We start from the raw sequence: 21,781 nt of genomic DNA, 5'->3' as shown, positions 1-21,781 counted from the left end.
TTTTTTTATTTTTGGAAAATGCATTATTAAAATTTTATTATTTTTAGCGTCGATGAATTATACCGTTTTGTTAACACATGGGTCCCCCACTTATATGGTGAACTTGACGAAGAACAAATTAAAGCACGCGGTTTCGAGTTAATACAACATGATACCGAATGGACAAAGAGCGGTCATATCAAAAATGGCCGTACTGGCAGCGAAGAAGGCGAAGAAATTGGTGACCTTACACGTGAATCATGGGAGGTGAGTCCTATCAATTCAATTATTAAAATAAAATAAGTATTATTTATAATTTATTTACTAATATAAGTAAATATAGTTTTAAAATCATCATCTCTAATCGACATAGATAGTGATGGTGATATAGGATAAGTATTAAATTTAAAATAAGCGAGATATTTAAAAATAGGTTTTGTTGACAAAAAAATATTTTATTTAATTTTGTTTATATTTATGTTTTCTTTTTTTTCATCGAAAAATCTCTCAAAAACAATCAAAACAAAAAAAAAAAAATACCAAAATTGTGTGTGATCGAAATAAAACCAATCACAGCTTATAAAGGCGCCGTACGTTAAAATCTACAACATAATTAAAACTGCCGGATCTCATGATTTGGATTTATTGGGTGGCGAGGTTAGGATTTTTGAAATTGATTTTTTCAAATTAAAAAAAAAAAAAACAGGAACATTTATATATGTTGTTTTTAGTTATTAAACAAAAAAAAAGCTTTCAAAACAAACTTAAAACTCCAGCTGAAAATATACTCTTTGTTTAATTTGTAGTTGATGATGACGACGTAATTTTTGGTGATGGAACATACTTTTTTCTATAGCACGAGTTATGTGCGTATATGCACACGCGTCCAGATGTATTGTTCCACCATCATCGATTGTTATGTGTTTTTTCCCTGTTTTTGAGTTGATTTTTTTTTTCTTTTTGATTTTGTAAAAAAATAATAAAAAATAAAACACCCACCACATAAAGTTCTATACTGAATGTTAGACAGCACCAGTTGTTATTGAGTTTTGTATTATTTGTTGAACCCCATTAATAATTTAATATTTCGTTTTCATTTGTTTTTTGTTTTCTTAATTAAAAATTAACTTAAATTAAATAAAAAAAGCTTTTCACTCTATTAGAGATGATTGTTATGTATTATTTTTGAATTTTATTTTTTTTTTTAAGTTTTCTTGTATAATTGGGTTACGTTTTAGTTTTTCGTATAAATTGTTGTAGTAATATCTATTCATCTAAATTTTTCTGTATAAACAAATTCAAAAAAACACATGCTATGATACAAAAACATCAACAAGAAAAAATACAAAACATCAATCAAACTGAAATATATGGGTAAACATAAATGTACAAATTTTTGGCAAACGATTTAATGTTATTATAAAATTCTTGGGCTGGGTGCATTTTATGTGTATATTTTTGTAAAGGAATTTTCGTTTGAATGGGAATTTTATAAATCTGTACTTACTCTTTGATCTTTTTAAATATTTCATTTTATTGTGTAGTTTTTTTATTCAATCTTTATGGATATAATGAAATATATTCATTCTGGAAAGATCAAATAGATACCTTTAAAAAAATTGAACAATTTCTATTTAAATTTTGGATGAAGTTATTATTTCTAAGATACACAGATGTTGGTATATAAGACAGTTTAAATTTTGAATTTAAACTTTAAAGGTATGTAGTGTTTAAGAGATACACCAAAAATAGATATGGTCATTGATGTCCACTAAATTTATGATTAATTTTTTAAAAATAAGTAATTACCAATTTCTAGTTCTCAGAAAGCTTTTTTATTGACTAAGGGTGGACTTGGACCGCAAGCAACAAGCCTATTTCTAGCTAGCTAGTCACTATGCTGAGGTTAACTTATGCCACCTTGTCCATCGGGGTTGAATATGAAGACTCGTAAAACTGTTAAGCCAGTTTTGGTTATCAAGTATTGTAGTTTTTATTAAGGCTGGGAAATACGACATTAAGGATGCCTTCGCTGTTCATTGAAATCATATTTTCAGCTGGGCTCGAAATCCATTTACTGATTATCAATTTTCTCATTAATTAGTTCCTTCCGTTATTCCTTTAAGCTGTTGATGTCTGTCCAGGGCTATTTGCTCAAAATTATAGCCATACATTTCTCTTTTGGGCAAGTTTAAGCTCCTTCTTAAAATAACTTGAAAATAAAAAAAAACAGGTCGTAACTGACTGGCCTCAGAAATTGATTTGCAGGAAAGGATCTTTATTTGTTGTTTTAATTGGATTTTTCTTCTCATTAATTGATAGAGACTATGCATTATGCAAGGCACAAATACTTGGTTTTGTCCCACATCCATTTTCACTTGCTTTTGCTGGAATTGTAAATCATACTGGATGTTTTATAACAGTGTTCTGAATTAGATAAGGGACAGCATTTACTTGTAAAGGGTTCTTAAACATTCATTATTAGTGTTGGCTCAAATTCATCAATTCTTTCAGAATTCGGAATATCTGTGGATGTGAGTCTTTGACTTTCTGGGCAACTTTTTTGTTTGTGAAGTCAATGTCGTAAGGTATTGATTGGCCAAGCGATACGCTAATTTTGTTAGTCCTGAGACTGTAGAGGTTTATTTCTAATTTTAATCGTTGATCGACTTCTTCTTTAATATTCTTTTTAAACAATTTGAATTTTTTCAGCTGTATGACAGCTGTAAGACATTTCTGAAAATAATGAAAGAAAATGTTAAGGACCCAAATATGTAATTCAATTCTATATTAAATATATTCGAACTTGAAAATTAATGTAGCCATCGAAAAGTGAATGGCATTGCCTTATACTAAAGTCACCGCTGGTAAATTTCAAAATTATACTTGTATCGAAACTACTTTTGTAATTGTTTTCAGTTGAAAATCTTTCAGAAGCTTGTATTATTGTCTAGAATTCTTGTGTTCCGAATTCGAAATCTTAAGTTTAATTTCGAAAATATTATCTATTTGTAGCGAAATTGCAAGTTACACTTTTATTTAACAAGTTTTGATAAAAAAAAACGAATTTTTATATTCGCCAATAAAAAAGGTGTTAATCTTTTCAAAGCATTCATTCGTATTTTATTTATTTTTGAAAAGCGAAAGTCAATTGCCTACAAATATTCGAAATACAAAAAAATAAATTCATATGTTGATATAGCATTTACGCAAACCGTGCCATCTCTGCTTGATGTCACAATATCACTTGACATCTCTGAGTCAACTGTAGGTAGTATTAGTATTTAAATGGATTTTCCCCCATTCCTCAATAAAAAGTAACAATATTTTTCAAGTAAAAACTTACGGAAATCAAATACAATATTGACTGCTAATCTTTGTTTTATTGAACTTTTAGTCTTCTCCTAATCAGCTATTCAGAGCTATATCAACTGTGTTTACATTTAATAAATAAAATTTACATAATAACATTAACATTTTTATTTCAACTCATATAATCACGATTACGTTGTTTTTGTAATCGCTTGCGACCTTGATCTCATTCACACCAAATTGAAGATTGATCGCGAGTATGTCAACAAATTGTTAAAAAATTATTTAAATGATAAATAATATTTTTTAAAAATTTTTTTTTTATTTATTTACAAAAAAAAAAAAAAAACATTTATCGTCGATAGAACTCTCGTGCGTGAAGCATCTTCATCTGCAAACATGACAAGACATATAAATGTATATTTTATTAACTCCCAAGTATGCTTAATTGATTTGAATCTTGCAGTGTTTGCTTTGTTGATGGCCATTCCTATTGTACACTCTGCATCACTCGATTAGGTTCGATTTATCCAATTATATATTCAGTTGTTCAAGAAAAAAAATTATTGTCATATTTTTTGCATAGTATTTTTCGTTGAAGAACTCAAAATTGTAACAAAAAAAGCTAAAGACATTAATCAAATGATAAAGAGTGTATACTAAGCGGTTTGCGTCACCAGAGTTTATGCTATTTTGTTTCAATTCGAATTTAAACAAATTTAAATACTTTTCAGTTCAATCACGTTTCTTTGGTGGACTTTTATGTTGGACTTTAGTTAGACCATAAACTTAGAATTAATCACGTGTGGATATGGATTTATTTATGTATGTGTATTTTTTTTATCAACCAGTGGACAAAAATACATTGAGGTTAAGGTTAATGTTATCTTTCGGAACATTAAAATTAGTTTTAGAAGATCCGGTCTCGTTATAAGTCTCAAGAATTTTTATATGAATGCAAATTATTCTCCAATGAATTCTTATAATATTAGCTGCGTTCCTTTGGAAATATTTATCTACTGCTTAGTACTTAAAGCTGCTTTGAACTACTTTTTCAGTATAGCAAAAGTAGTTCAAAGTAGTTTTAAGTACTAAGCAGTAGATAAATATTTCCAAAGGAACGCAGCTATTAAAAAACGATCTTAGTACAAACTTATTAAATTTTTCGTCTGTTTTTATTATATTGTTTAAATTAATGTAATGATTTAATAAAAATTGTCATTGACCTATGATCACGTTTTATTACAGAAGACACATAATCCCCTCTGGTTGTACTAGTACCAACGTACGTGCTTTTTTTCATTTGACAGGAGCGTAATTATTATAATTGCATTGCAGTCATCATTTTTATTGAAATGTAAACAATAAAAAAACATTTTATCTTGGAAATTTGGGTCAAAAATAAAATTAAGATCATTTAAATTGTCATGGCATGACGTTGTTTTGCGTTTTTTCTTTGTAATAATGTGACATTTTATTTTTAAAGGGGAAACTCTTCTTCTCCTTATTGATGTTCTATTACAAAGAAGTAACATGTCTGCTTTCAATAAACTTCTAGAGACAACTGTCTTTCAAAAATATTGTTAGTTTTTATTTATAATCAATTTTAATTGGATTATTTTAAAAGCTTATCGATTTATTAAATGCTTTTGATAAGAAAGTTATTTTTCCTTCTTTTTGATATTTTCGGTCGTACGATAGCACAGTAGTCTTAACCTTGTTTTTATTGATTTTGAAAATGATTGATAAATTAATCGGAAAAGCTTGAACCTTAATGGTCTAGAATCTATTTGTTATTGGAAAGAAGTTTGAAAGGGACAGGGGATTCCGAGTTGAAATCACTCTTGCGGAAATTTAAGCGATTAAGAAAGTTTTGTCTTGACATTTTGTAGATTCCGAACTTGCTTAAAATAAAATAACCTTGCCGCCATTAAGAACTACATAGATCCTAAATCTCAAAATTCTCTTTAATGTGCCAATTATTATTATTTATTTTTTTTTTTTTCAATATAAAGCATTATATTCTATGTAATAGTCGGAAGTTACAATACAAAGTTCTCAACCACCTCCCGGAAATACAAACATGTTTATTTTGGTGTAAATAAAAATGATTAAGCATCAAACAATCTAATCAAAGGTTTTTGAGAAGATGAATTTGTTTCGAAGTTTAAGCTTAAAAACAATTAATAAAATTATCTTTTATAACATAACTCATCATGACTTTGTAATTATATACAATTCATCAAGTAGTTCAAAGCTTTAAATAGTTTTTTCTTCAAGTAGGTATAACATATAAACATGTGTTACTTTTTTAAATAAATCTTAACCAAAGATATTTATTTCCGGTACATATTAACCAATAAAAACATACAATTTCAAAGATTGTTTCATTTAATAGAAACCAAAGAACCAATAGAAATGCACATAACACAAAGCTAAGATTTAACTGGTTTTCTCATGTTTCATGTTTATGCATTAATTAAAAGATATTTCGATCTAAAGTTTCAATTTGTTTCATCCCTCTTGAAAATCATGTTAAATAAAAAAAAGTGGTTTAGGTGTGGGGGCACGTCAGTTTAGCAAATCATTTTAAAATTAAAATAAGTTGTGTGGAATTCCAATGTTTTTTTTTTTTTTCAATAAATTAAAATTCAAAACCTGATGTGAGGTAATGTGTTAATAGAGCAAAGGCAAATAATTCAAGATGACTCCAATCGACGCAATGCTGAATTGATTTGTTTAGATTTGTAAACTTGATTTTTTTTTTACAATTGATACATGTTAAGAATTTTAGTCTAACCGCATTTAATTCTTAACAAGAACATTTGTTAGATTTAGAGGTATAATAACATCTAGAAAATGAACTCCATATGCAGATCACTTTACTTGCAGACCCGTATAAGGTTTACTTTACATAACAAAATCAATACTTTTTCGATACTTTTATATTTCAATTTAAAAACATTACCAATTTTCGTAGATCTAATTTAAATTTATCATGAGAGAGATTTTACTATACAATCTCAAAATTTATTTTGATGTATCAGTAGGAACACCCAATTTTTTTTCTTTTTTGAAAACATAAAATTTTGGATTAAAAAAATTGAAAATTAAATTTTTCGATCTTCAATCTAAAAATCTTAAGTTACTTACCAAAATGAATTCAGAGTCAAATTTTAATTCCATTGCAAAATAATATATTTAATTGAAAATTCATGTGATTTTTCCAATTAAAATTAACAACTCTCTTGTAATTATTTTAATTACATGTAAGTAATATGCAAAATAAATATTAAAATAATATACAATCTACCTAACCTATGTAAATATATGTACAATGTATAGTTTATGCAAGTGTAAACAATTTAATTAATCAATATCTTTTCAATGCCAGCATAATATAATTATTATTTGCAAACAAAGTATTGTGTTTGATTTGATTCGTCAATTATTGTATTTAATGATTATGTTAATTAATTCTTAATTAAACAAAATTGTTTTGCTTAGATATATGTATTGAGACGCTCGAAAGAGTTATCATGAATGAATAGTAAGTTTTGTATCTAGAACCTGTAGTTTATTTTATTTTGTATTATTTAAATACTTAAATGATACGTTGTGGACGTTTTAATTAAAAAAGTGTAATGTGTTCTATTAATATAATCATTCCAGTACTTTGACAGTTTAAACGGGGCACAAATTTGTTTAAAATTTGATACACATAATTTGTAAATTTTTGGATTTTTTTTATTTTGTCCACTTTCTTATTAAAAAAGTCGAAGGTACATCATAAACGAAGCTAATAAATTCTTCAACTTATTAAACAAACCATTTGTTTAATATACCGACAGCCCCTTAAATCAGTGTACCCTATCTATATCTAAATTTTTTAAAATTATATTTATCTTCAAGAACCTCTTTTTTTGGGACTCAAAATGTAAACAAGCTTTAAATAGCATATGAAATTAATGTGAAAATTATCCAGCATTTCGCTTAATTCACAATTAATTCAAAATTATGAAACACTAATAGTTTTGACGTTCCAAATAAATACATGTTATGGAATTGTTATTTTTTTATAAATAGCAATATTATAGCGACTTTTGTAGGATACGTTGTATGCATTTTAATTGTTTCGAATAAGCAAAACCTTTTAATTTAATTATATTTAAAATTGGGAAGCAGTTCCTGTCCAGGTGGTTGGTTAGTGTTCTTTTGAATTCAGAAGGTATTGCTTGATTTTTCGTTGTGATTTATCAATAACATTTATCCCTTAAACTCGGTTACCTACATTTTGATTTCAGTTTGGATTATTTATTTCACTAGTTTGTTGTGGTTCTACGGCGTTGTGGTTCTACGTCCTTAAAAAAAAACTTCACAATACAACTTTTGAAAATGCAACGAAAAAAGGTTAGATATAAGTTTTTGAATATTAATATTAGTTTAATATTGGTTTGACATCATTATGTCTGTGTATACAGTGACGAGAAAAAGTGTACAAATATTTTGACTCTTATTATTTAAACTTAGAGATGTTCAAATAAAATTAAAAATGTTAAAATCGATTTTGACTGCTAAATCTTGTCCGTTTTGTGATTTACAACTCTTAACAAACAAATTGAAAAAAATGATTCCGAAATTCGTTCATATTTCAGGTTAATTCAATCCTAGCGTCTACCGGTCTTAATCAGATTATGTTCAGTCCTTATTCGAACAGGAACATGAATTTCAGACGCGACTTTTAACAATTTCCGAGGTTTTTTGGGTTTTCATCTAGTTGTATTCATCAGTTGCCTGACATCAATTTTTTTTGTACCTCCATAAAATTTCATAGCTAGGTTGACAAGGCCGTCTGTACGTGACGTATGTTTTTTTTCCATAATTCATGAATAAGGGGTCTATTTTTTGTGATCATCAAAGCTGGATGGTGTCTGCAGCAATAAGAAAATCATATATTGTGAGCAGTTTTGTCTGTATGTGACATTGGAATGCTCCTTTTACATTGTAGAAATTGTTTTATCTTTTTTCTAAAAAAAAAAAACATCATCCAATTGTCAAAATGAAACAATACAAAACCATTTGGCTTGTCGCCGGCCGATTTCTGAAATCCGGTGAACCCTAGAGGAATTTGTGATTGAAAAAAAACCAAATGATTTTGTTATTCACTAAGTAGCCATTTTTATTATTTTCTATGTTTTGTTTTTTATTTATTACTTTCCGCTCTCGGATACATGTGTTTTAATTTTGACAGAAATAATTTATGAGGATTTATTTGAATGAAAGCAATAAACATTGGATGTGGCGAAAATTAACTCATCAAAAATGTTTTGATAAATTTAGTTACATAAGTCTTAAATTTGATGGTTAAATTATAAATATATAACGTTTGTTAAAAAAACGATTCCATCATTTCGGGTGCTACATTTGTGCACAGAAATCGATATTTTTTAGTTCAAGCACGCAATGATAATAATTTTCTATAAAGAATTATAACTAAACATTTATTAAACACCTTTTGATAAAGTTATATATTTTCATAACACAAAAATGAAAGAGATGTTGATAAAAAACGGTCCTGTTTCAGGTGCTACACGGAATTTCTTGTTCAATTTATAGTTTTGGTTACAAAAGCTTAATATTCAATATTATTTTGTTATCACAAGCATACTTAGGAATCGCATTTTTTTGAAAGAAATAATTCAAGAAAGCATGAAATATATGCAGTATTTCTTTGGAATGAAATTTCTTTAAATTCAGATTTCATTAATTGAATTCAGAATTTAATACTTTACTTCCAGTTCCGTCCCATTTTGAAAAGATAAAAGCATTTAATAAAAACATAATTTCATGATCTGTAACACTATTGTTATCCTTATCATAAGCGAATTGCTTAAAAGAATTGACATTTATCTACCGTTAGCATTTTATTTTTTTCAATTTTTCTTAATTAAAATACAAAATAATAAAGTTTTCAGCCTCCCTGTTATCTCACAGCTAAGCTACAGAAAGTAAAAAAATACTCTATTATTATAAAATCATGAATGGCGTACGTGATCTTGTGCAGCAAGCCAACTTGAATGTAGGCCGTACGTACCCGTACCTCTTTGAATATTTCAGAATAAATGTAAAAAGAGATGTTAATCCAATGAATTTTCTTGAACAAAATAAGTTTACTGAATTGATCTTAACCATTTTGGATACCAAAGTCTAAATGACAATGACCTACATAATAAATTTTTCCGTATTTTAAAGTCTTATCAGTTAACTTCAATGAAGACATTGATCTAAATATTCTTAAAGAAAATCCAATGATTTGAAAACCAAAAGACGACGAAATCAAAAATATTAGTACCTACTTATTCGGATTGCTCAAAATCTTCTTTACTCTATGCTCTTCTATCTAAAACATATTTCCAAATATTTTTGTTTTCATTTCTCTTTTTTCTTTTCAAAACAAGAATAATAATAATTCTGTTTCACCATGACATGAAAATCCCGATTATCTACAAATTATAATTCCATTCGATGACGATGACATTCGAAAAATTCCACTCAATTGATAACACCTAATTTCCCCAGGCAATCTTGTAGTTTTAATGCATCCAAAATTTGTCTCTTAAACTACATAAGGTTAATGCCATGAAGTCCGGGATACCGAAAATTAAATTTATTGCCTTTTTTATGTGCAATCGGTAAGGTTTTCTCATATTTGTTTTTGTATACCTGGTCCGAAATATTTTGGTATGGTAGGATACGTCTGGTATTTTTCCATAGACAAATAAAATTAAACCCTTAGTTTTCTTCTTTTACTATAGCTATTTGTATGGTAATGGAAAATTTTGAAAAACTTTCCACTGTGCCTAAAACTTTTTAAAATGTATCTTTGGTGTAAGATTTTTATTCTTCTCTCTATTTTTGTATTAATGTGACGACTTATCAATTTTATGTATGGTCCTTTCTCAAAAATACTGGAGAAGAATTATGTTAGGGGAAAAGAAGATCTTGTGAGTTGTGAATTCGAAACAAGTTTATAATTGGTACTTAAAGTGTTTTTTTTTTTGCCATCTTTAAGGATACTAGTTGTGCCATCTATGGAATATAATTTTCGAAACATACATTTCTTTCATTATTTTTAATAATTTTTTTGTTACAGAAGATTTGCATAATAAAATGCAAAAACAAATTCTTTTTGATTAAATTTATTTATAATTTTGTTTACAAAACTTTGAAATTATTTGGGAAACAAATCGAAAAAATAAATTAATTTAATTTGAAAATATTATATAGGAACTTATAATAACTTATCTAATAAGTTTTTGCATTTTGTAAGATTTTATTTTTGTATAAATATAAAACAGATATTTTGCAATTTTGTATATTAAACAATATTTCTTTCTATCACTGAGTAAAATCGATAATGTTTATATTTAAAAAAGGCAAACAGTTATAAGCATACCAATTGATTAAACATTATTGGTCGGCTACCCACATTTTTGAACAAGAAGATAAATATGTATTGCTTTCGTCAAAAATTATTAATATACCAGGTTATGTGCTTTTTTAAGTTATTCCAATATTTGATGAAATTTGTTGCTGTACAATTTATTCGTCTTGCTTTACCCCGCGAGATCTCTTAAGTTTCAGGGTTTCACCCGATTCTATTGCCATTACCCAATATCGAAACAATTCAACTCAAATACAGAGTAAAATTAATGGAGTTCTTTTATAATAACGCGTATAAATAATTGAAAATATATTTGATTTAGTTCTAATATCCCAGTCAAAAACACTACACAAAGACAAATGTTACGGGTGTGACTTAAAAAACAGCAAATTTTCATGTGAAAAATAAAATTTCGATAATTCACAAATGTTTGCGTGTGTATTCTCAAATACATTTGATAAATCTTCACTTACTTTTTCACTATGACCTAAAAATAACAGTTTGAATACTATAACGGGCGTGACAAAAACGTACGAGCGTAACTTGGTATAAAAAGACAAGGTATGATCATTAGAGCCGCCATCTTACAAAATGGGGTAATAAGGTTTTGACGTTTGGCATTTGGCAAAGTCAAAAGCAACAACAATTTCCAAGACAAATTTGTTTACAACAACAACTTCAATGGGCTGGGCTGTCAAAACCTTAAGTAGCCATAAGTTTTGACAGTTCTCGATACTGAGTTTTTTCTAATGATCATACCTTCTCTTTTTATACCATGCGAGCGTAACATTTAATACTTAACTTTGATTTTTTCGTTAAAAGGTTAGGTTTTTCGAATAAATTTATTCGAAAATAGAGGCAACTACCCTTTTTAGCTCCAATAAAAATATCAAACAAAATTTAAGAACAAAAAATGAACTTTTGTTGAAAAAATAATTTCTAAAACTCAAAATGTCATCACTTAATTAAAACCATATACAAACTTCCAAATATAATGTTAAACAAATTTTCATCTTCACACATTGAGATCAATTGAATTAATCACTATTTTGGCCTACGTAAGAAAGTTCATTTCATTCAGATCAACAAATCATCACTGCAAAAATGCAAATATTGGTGAAATTCAATTTGTTTTCCAAATATAGATTTTTTTTTAATTTTTATTAATTTATTATGAAGTGGTATATTTATAAAAAAAAAATACGATCTGGACTTATAAACTGTAAAATTTTTTCAACAACAGAAATTCAAAATAAACAGTTTTTAAATTACGCACTTGTTTTGTTTTGAAATTAATTTAAACACCCCCTGCTGGAAAAAAAATAAATAAATAAAAATGAAAAAGCATCTGGGTTTAAAGTCTGAAGATACTTTTGTATATTACACATTCACCTGTTGCATTTAAATTTAACAAAAATAATAATAACCCCCACTCTTGTTTTTTTTTTCTACAATATGTATAAACAAATTGACATAAACACTCATTGAAAAGCAAATACAAAAAAATAAAAACTTAAATTCCTATCCGTGTGAAGTTGATTGGTAAATGATTTAAATTGAAGTTGATCTACTTGCGAAAACAATTGTCGTTCAATTGAAATTGAAAAACCAAAACCAAAAAAATATAATAAAATTGTTTTTATATTTTTTTTCTTTTCTTTTCATCCATATTATGTTCCCCCATACTGAATTTCAAGTAACAAAAAAAAAAAACTTTACACCTCGATTCATTTGGTTAGGGATACTAAACAAAAATCAACCGATCGTTTGTCCCTAGCAATTATTTTTGTTGACAGAGAAATCTTGCAAAAATATAAGATTAAATAATACAAAACTGCATTAAGGGTCTTTGGATTTATCCATTTCTTTGCATTTTTATTTTGTGTTGAAACTGTATATTTTTTGTTTCCATATTTCACATTTCGTTCTACTCATATCCTGACCCTACAAAAGTTATGTATGTATGTTATGTGCAAGTAGTATTTAAATATTTGAAATTTAAAGTTATTGATTTTTTCTTTAATATCTACTTCTTTCATAAATACGTTTCTCTATATAATGTCACACCCGTTACAAAAATATGTCACACCCGTTACAATTTAAATTTCCCAGTGTGAAATTATAGTTGAATGTTAACTAATAATTTTTAGTAAAAGAAGGGACAATATACATATCAATAAATTTTTGAAAAATAAAGAAATTATTTTAGAATGTACTAAATTAATTGATCCAGATTGTGTAACAAAATATACAACACATCCAATTCAAAGCTATGAGACATCCGCAAACGCAAACTCGTTCCAACCACACCGATCAATTGGTGAAAATGGTGCTCAGTGTTGATCATCACCATCATCATCATCAACATTTTTTAGTTGTCTTTTTCTGTTGTTGTTTTTGTTGTTGTATTTTGTCTGGTTGAAGATAATATATTGTGAGAGCTGTGAGGAGATTCCATACACAACATCGTGGTTGTCGTTTCATTTTTAGAGGGCTTCACTTCTCAAGCAGACTGTTTCACGTCACACAACTTAAAACACTGCTGGCCGCGGTAGACGGATAATGTAAACCTGCTTCGCGCGTTTGATTACTTAAAGAAAAAAAAAATCTATTTACAAAATTTAAAAAAAAAAATCATTTATTCTAATTTAAAATTAAAACAAACAAAAAAATTAAAATTGTGACTTTTAACAAAAAAAAAAAAAAATAATAAAATTGAATTTTTATTGAGTTTGATGAAAGAGAAATTGATTGTTATTTTTTTTTTCTAGAAAAATATTAAGTGAATGAAAAATTTTATGTGACAACATTGTAAATATTTGTTTGTATTTTTTTTTTCGTAACTTAGTGCATTGTGCATAAGCGCATGAAAGTTTTCAAAAATTCGTAAAAGTGAAATTGTGAAAATTTACCAAAAATATATAATTCTATAAACAAATACCAAAAAATCCATCATAATGGATCAATTAGCAACAGATACATCAACAACAATGACCACAACCACAACTTCTTCTACAAAGATGGGTGGTAAAAGCATCCGATTTGCAAAACTTGCAAAATATATTAAAAAGAAGGTAAATTTACTTTTTTAAAATCGATGTTCGATTTTTTCGATTTTTTCTTTACACTGAATAGTTTAGTAATTAAGTGAAATTTAGTTTGAAACATTTCCAAATAAAATGATGACAAGGCCGGATTTATGATTTTAGATTACTAACAGGCAGAAGAACTAATTGTTGTTTAGTAATATTATGTTTGTTTTTATTTTTAACCTTTAAAACAAACAAATCGAAATTTAATTAAATAGAGATTCATATTTATTTTTTCCTGCGCATCTTTTTGAAGTGCATTTTTGAAAAAATGTTTGTTATAATTTTATATAGAAATTTTGATGTACAAATATTAGGTTGACTTTTTTATTCTTGACAGCAAGAAAGCTATCAACTCTGGGAGTCTGGGAAGTTCAAATTAATAAAATTAAAAATTCTAGAAGAGTTGCAATTCATTGGATGCATTTTATACATCTTTTTTATTCAATTTTGTGTTTACTGTTGAGAATAGTTTAAAAAAGGGTGAAATCATCCTCGAAACGAAACACAACAATCATACCACGTAACCCCTATTTTCGCTGTACTTACCCTTCTTTTGTACATGATATAGAATTTTATTTACACTTTTAAAAAAATTCACCCTTAATTTTGATTATTGACCACCCTTAAATTTGAAGAATAAGAAATGGAAAACCTTATAATGTATACATTAGAGTGTCCCGCAATTTTATGAAGATTTTGGTTTTTGCCTTTATTTTATCCAAAATGGTGTCAAAAGTTGCGTATTAATGAGTGGCCTAAATTTTTATTTTGAAAATAATTTTACAGGATCTGCAGGTCTCTTAGGGGTAAAAATAGGGTATAAAATCACTGGTAGATCCCCAAAAGCTATCTCCAAAATAAAAAGTGACTACATCCTCAGAATCTACGCGTCAATAAGCGTAGAGACCTCTTACGATAACAGAGATTTGTAAATAGAATTTGTTTTCGCGTTTTCCTATAATCAAGAGACACAAAAAGTTGTGTTTTAAATTGTAGACTCCCAAAAAATCGTAACATTCGTGTAGCACCCGAAACTGTGTCTTTTGTATAAAAAAATTTAAAATTTTGTATACAAAATTTTAGATATATAGTTTAAATATAAATTTTTGAACCTATGTATAAATTTGTACCTTTATATATTTTTTTTAAATTTATTTCATCTATCCGTTTTCAAAAATTTGATTTTTCAAAAAAATGAAAATTTTGTAAACAAAAATGCTGTTTTTTGATATTAGGGCTACTCAAATACACAAAGGTACACTACAAAAATGTTCGTTAAAATCGTTTTAGTAATTTGCGAGGAAGTGAGATTTTAAGAAAACTGTACCATGACGATTCAAAAATCGTTTAGATTTTAAAAGTTGGGTTATTATTTGCGACATTTATCACAATTTTTGTAATCAAAAATTTTGAGTATCTAAAATAAGTTTTTTCATGCTTGTCAAATCTGTCATTCAATTTTGATTCTTTATAAAAAAAAAACTTCAATTTACAATATTTTCTAGGAATTTTTTTAAAAGCGACCGATACACAGTAAAAAGAAGGACCTACCTGAAGGTATTAAAACCTTTCTCCAAAACTTTAATTTAAAATATTTTTGAGTGCTTTGAAACTACCCAACCAAACCTCAATTTTTTTTTTCAAAATTGATGAAAAACAAAATTAATTAGAAAGAGAAATTTATACAAAAGTATAGGTATCTTTTAAAAGGTGTCATTTTGCTCTTTGACTTCTCCGACACTGATAATTTAATTTTAATCTAAAATAATATCTTCTACAAAGAAAATTTAAAATTTTTACTCGTAACCATAATATGCGAGATGCATTTTTAATTAAAAGTTATTTAGTTTTTTGTGTTTTCATTTCATCATTTCGTGCGTCTGTTGCAACCGTGATAAGCATAGATAAACAATATCACACGGTGAATAGTAATTCGCTGATATTCTGTAGGAACCTCCACCTTGTTTTTTTTTTTTCGTTGAAAATAATAATAAAAAAAAATGTTAATATTGTAATGCATCCAATGCCATAATATTGCATTTATAAAGTTAAGGTTTTATTTTCTCATTTTAAATTAAATGCATAAAATGTCGTAAAATTTTAACTATGCGTTCCTAATGTACAACCTTATTGTGTTGCGATATGCGGTTTGTTTATTTACACATCGATCGCATCGGTTGAAATATGAAATTTAAATCCAAAACTTGGTTATTGATTTTGCTATGGTTAATTCGATATGAGAGGTGTCGTTGTTTTTTTTTTTATGTAATACAATAAGGTGTTGGCTAATGAGTTATTTTTATTAAAATCTATAATATGTGTAGTTATTATGATGTAAATGTAATAGTTGGAGGATATTATGTTCACATAATTGTTTGAATAAAATTAGAACATGAATTATAGTATTATAGAAGATTTTTGTTATTTTAAAAAATTTAAACTACCAAACCATAAATCATCATAAACAAATAAATACAAAAAAAATTAAGATAAAAAACTAGGAAATTAAATTCAAGATTTTGTGTATTTTAGCAGATAACTTAAACCAAAACACACTCAGTACTAAGCCCTTCCTCGAATCTCTGAAGGAATGGATTTGATGCCCTTGAAATTTCATTCTTTCTTAAATTTCATCTGGCAAAAAATATCTAAATTCTCTTGCAATCATTCCCTTTACTAAAGAACTCCCAGATAAATTTGACTTTGGCCCAATGTATTCACTCTCCATTATAATTGAATCATTTATTTTCAAAACATGATAAGTCCATTATTTTAAATTTTGCAGGAGAAGAAAAAAACGTTCTATTTTCTTTTGATGTGTGTAGCATAATTTATAAAAAATATATTTTGTAGAACTTCTGCCTAGGTACAAAATACCGTTTCGTTTTTAATTTTTGGAGCGATAGTTCAAAAGATAAAAAATAAAAACGCTTTTGGACTTATCATACTTTGAAAATAAACGGATGTGAAATTAGTTTTAAAATGGGTACCCAATTTTGCTTTCATCCCCAGTCTATCACAAAATTGTATTTGAGATTAAAATATAATGTCCGGAGTGCTTCTTTAACTTTAAAGACACTTTAAACTTAAGATTTTCAGCCAGTAGCTTAATATAGCATTTACACATAAAAAAGCTGTTGTTTATTTTCAAAAGATGATAAGTCCGGGACTTATCCTGTTTTTGATCCTAAAACAAATATTTCGCTTAACTGTAAAATCGGATATAGATGGAGTAGATACTTCATTATTTTGAAGATAGACGTGGTTATCCCTAGAGTAACAATTTAGTCAAAAAAACGAATTCGAAAAAAAGTGGACTTATCATGTTTTGAAAATAAATGATTCAATTAAAGTCGCCATTAAAAATTGAAAAATCGTCAAATAGCATGCGAATTTTAAAATTTCCCATTTTAAATGGCGAATTTAAATTTAATGGAGAGTGAATTAATTAAGCCTTAAATTCCCAGGATCATTTTTTTTTTTCAAGATAATTTCCAATAAGATTCAAGCAGGTTCTGACAATAGTGACCGAGAAAAATATTCAATTTTTTTTGTGTCATCAACGAAGCACCAACTTGTGAAATAATTCTTGACTCATAGCAAATATTTTGTCACTTGTCAAATGTTGGAAGTTGATTCATTTAGTTTTTCTATTTTTAAAAATGATTTGCAGCAGCTTTTATTCACCTGATTTTCTTAATTGACAGGTGTATTTCGTGGACTTAAAACGAGTAAATAAAGTAATGTTTTCTTAACCAAAAAAAAATTACAATTAACAAGAAAACAATTTTTGAATAATTTTTTTTTCTTCTATGAGTAATTTTTTTGAAAACAAAACAATTCATCGCCATGCCAATTGTAAAATTTTCAAAATTATTACTCATTTTCATTTAAATTTTAATTGTTAATCCAACTTGATAAAATTTCATCAAATTGCTTTTGCGCTTAAAAGTTTTCTGTCGAAATTTTTTAGCTAAAAATAAAACTTTTAATTAAGTGTAGGAATTGTTTAGACAGAAAAAATAACTAAAGAAAAAGAAACAAATCGAATAGGTATTTGAAAGTTCAAGGCAAATGGTCAGCAAAATTGTGTTGCTTTTTTTTGTTATTTTTATTTTGAGAAAATAATTGATTGGTGTATCTACATTTTGATTATACGTTTTATGTACACAGAGTTAATTTTAGACATTTATTACACATTCTTTGGAATTTTGCCAAATTTTTAAAAGGAAAATATATTTTATTGCTTTTGATTTATAAATTTATGTATACAAAAAATGGTTGGAGAAAAATGTCTATGAACAAAATGATTAGTATGACAGACGCTAGTTTAAATGGAGATAACAAAGTCAATTGGCTTCGGTCCAAAGATAGTTTCAGTATAGAATCATAATCAACCCCCAAGGTATAAAAATATACATGACACAGGAAGAGTTTACATATCATGATAATTTATTTGCTTTAATTATAGCGTATAAATGCTAATTTCAAAGGTTTTCGATTTACATTCCACTCATAAAATTTTTTACTTTCATGTTATATTTTCTCCCACTGTTGTCTAATAGAAAAAGTCCTTCACAAAATAAAATTAAAAAAAACTTCTGAAATTCAAAAATATGTTTAAATTTTTGACTCGGCTTAATTTATTCGGCTTAAAAAAGCTGTTTAAGGCTAAATCCGACATCAATTTATTTTCCCAAAAAGTCACAATTGATTCCAATACCTGCTCAAATTATTTTATCAAATATTAATGAGACTACTTTGCCGTTTTAATATAAAACAGAAGAAAAATTATATTAACTATACAAATTACAAATAATATAAACAAAATTGAATTGAAAATAAAATTTTGTATTGGCAAATGAAAAAAAAAAATGCATTAAAAAAATTGCATTAAAAATAAATTTTGTATTTCAAATAATAATATTTGCCTTAAAAAAAGATTCAATACCTATAAAATGTATGCATTAAACATTTTATAATTTTATTTTATTGTTTTATAGGTATCTGTCGAATTTTTAAAGCTAATGTAAGGCCAAATAGTCAAAATTGTAAGAGATTCGACAATTATTAAAAAAAAATTAAACTCATTTTGCATTGATTTTTTTAATGAACTTTTTTTTAAATTATAATAGCATTATTTTTAATGCAAACATTTGTTTATTTGCAATAACAATTTTGTGTTGTTTTTTTTCCGAAAACTGCAGAATAAAACCTAAAAGAACCATTTCTCGTAAAATGTGTGATTCTATTAAGTTAACGCGGATCTTGTCTATACAAATTAGAAAAGATTATATTTTTCCATCAAAATTTCAACTTATGTACGCCCCCTGAGCCCTGAAGTTATATGCAAAGTTAATTATCCAATTTATTAACAATTGATAGCATCTTTGAACTTTTAGTTTTTAAATACGGAAATAGCCTTGGTTTTTTTCTTAGTATTCAGACATTCCAAGCTAAAATGTGAAATTTCATCAATAACCAAAAAATCCGATTTAAAAATGAAAAAAAGCTATATTTTAACTGTATCAATAGGTGTTTTTGTTTTTTCACACAATGTGCGCATTTTATTTTAAACAATATCGCGCTTGGCAAAAACAAAAAAAGAACATTAAAACAGATCACACATGCAGTAATCAATTGATGGAACAGCTGGAAAGGAATTTTAAAGAATTGTTGTTTAAACACCTTTTTTTTTCTTTTATAGCGGAAAAATGTTATTTGTAAATGATAAACAAAAAAAAAAACAATTTTATAAGCTTCTTTTGTTTATATTCACTTGTTTTCACAATCATAAATGTGCTGCTTTTTTTAAAACTTGCTTAAATTTAAAGCAAACACTTTTCACTACACGTATACAAGTTTAAATACAAATTTTATAGAAAAAAACCTTCAAAATTTGTTACAAAAGTTAAACGTGATAAGCCTTTAACAACCTTTATAAAACCATGGTTCAATTTTAATGCGGGAAAAAAGGCACTGAACTCATTATAGTGAACTAATGGATTTGAATATAGGAACTTCAAGACCTTTTGACTTGTGCAATTTCATGGTGCAATTTTGTACAGCTCAATATATTGTGGTGAGCTGTAAAAAAATCAACAATCTAAAATCAACCTTAAATGAATCATAGTCGTTAAAACAAAAACTATAATATTAAAAAGGGAAATAAGTTTCTATTGGTTTTTGAATACAAATATAAGTAACTAGAAAATAATAATTATATTATAATATAAAAATTTAAGTGTCAACTTTATAAAATCATCTTTAAGTATAAAACATTTATCACGTTTGAAAATTACAATATTCTGATAATCAAAGTTGTTTATGTTGCACATTAAATTTTTGAAATTTTCTTGATATATTTAAATATTTCTTACAAATTAATTGATAACATTAAACCAGTTCAAGTACCACTCTCTGGGCTATACCTAAAGTAAATGCTCCAATTACTTGGTCTGACATTTTTTTTTTGTGGGTTCAATTAGTAAAGATTTTTATTTTATTTTTTTTTTATTTAAAGATATTAAACAAGAAAAATTCTTGAATTTAATTATCTTTTCGTTTCAAAAAAATATATACATATTTGTTTCCTCTTCTTGTTTGATACTTTAAACAATTTATCTGCAAGAACCAGTTTGAGTCTTTAATTAAAATGTGCAAAGTCACAAGACTTAATTTATAGGTTTGGATCTTTTTTTATTAATTTTAAATAAATATTGCAGCTACTTGAACGTTAGATAGCTATACTTTTTTTTATAATTCTAGCTCTAACTAGAAGCAAGGACATTATAACAGTATGTCTGGTCTTAGAAGATTTAATTAAATGGCAGATTAAACTAGACGAACCAGTAAAAAGTTGAAACTTATAATTAATTCTGTATATAAATTTAAATTACTATCCTGAAGTCAGATAGAGATTGACTTTCTTTTCACCAATTTTTTTTATCAGAGTATAAATTAGTGATATTTTTCATAGTTATATCAATATTTAAGGTAGGTAGATATAATAAAAACTGTTAGGTTTGATCTAAAACTTACATTTTATCTAAAAACGCATCCAGTAAGTAGGCGTGGTAAACATGCCTAAAATTGCTAGGAACATACAATAATCTCTTACTTTTTTTAGGATGAAATTTAAAATTTATTCTTACTAAATCTGACTTGATGACTTTTGTCAAAAAGTAAAATAGAGCAGAAGTAGGTGTGAGTCTAAAAATTTCGATTCAATTATGTACAAGTTGAATTTGTATAGACTTAAGAGTTAAGACCCTTCACAACCACTTGTCGGAATTGTTTTGTACCCAATACCATATTAACAAAACATGAACAAAGCTCTTGTGTATCTGTTTGCTCTTCGTTACATTTATGTTAAACAGTCTTTTCTGTTTTTATGTTTCAAATGCAATGACATTCTATCAACACCTATTATAACACTCAATTACTTACTACATAGTTAGGTACATACTTTCTAAAATCAGTCCTCCATGTCATAGGTATGAAAACTTTCTATTTCCACAATGCACATCATATGCAAATCCAATCACTTCAATTCAATTAAATGTATGCATATATTCATTCAAAGTTTATTCTTTTCTATGCAGTTGTGTTGCAACATAGTATGATTGCCACATCATCTGGTTCCATGTCGTCATTTTGACATTCGTGAAAAATGGCTCAGATTTAAATTATTCTTAATCTTGAAAAAAGTAAAACTTTTTTTGTTAAACCTTTTAAACTATACAAATCTTCGATTAACTTCATATTAAATTAAGAAACTTTTGGCCATAAAAAAACGTATGACGTGATATTGTAACTTTATTTAAATTGTACTTTATGTCTTTTTTTGTTTGAATTCAATTTTTTTTTAAATTGCTCCTGAAATGGCAATATACAAATAATGTTCCATTCTTGAACAAATCTATCACAATCTTAAGCATCCTATAGGTCTTGT

General features: G+C 26.9%; 1 protein-coding gene across 23 annotated transcripts in view; it reads left to right on the top strand.

The window, feature by feature from the left end:
- Positions 1–21,781, top strand: part of LOC129916930 (TLD domain-containing protein 2) — a 217,877-nt gene that overhangs the window by 169,544 nt on the left and 26,552 nt on the right. For 14 of the 23 annotated variants that reach the window (XM_055997167.1, XM_055997162.1, XM_055997176.1 and 11 more), the window contains 2 exons: positions 48–246; positions 556–636. In XM_055997167.1, coding sequence (XP_055853142.1) covers positions 48–246; positions 556–636 — 280 coding nt within the window. Of the gene's footprint in view, positions 1–47; positions 247–555; positions 637–13,556; positions 13,810–21,781 lie in introns of those variants that run through there. The other 9 variants (XM_055997177.1, XM_055997156.1, XM_055997157.1 and 6 more) reach the window with 2 other exon arrangements.

Source organism: Episyrphus balteatus, chromosome 3 (assembly GCF_945859705.1).
Source record: "Episyrphus balteatus chromosome 3, idEpiBalt1.1, whole genome shotgun sequence".
NCBI lineage: Eukaryota > Metazoa > Arthropoda > Insecta > Diptera > Syrphidae > Episyrphus > Episyrphus balteatus.
This window is presented reverse-complemented; position numbering and strand designations above follow the sequence as displayed.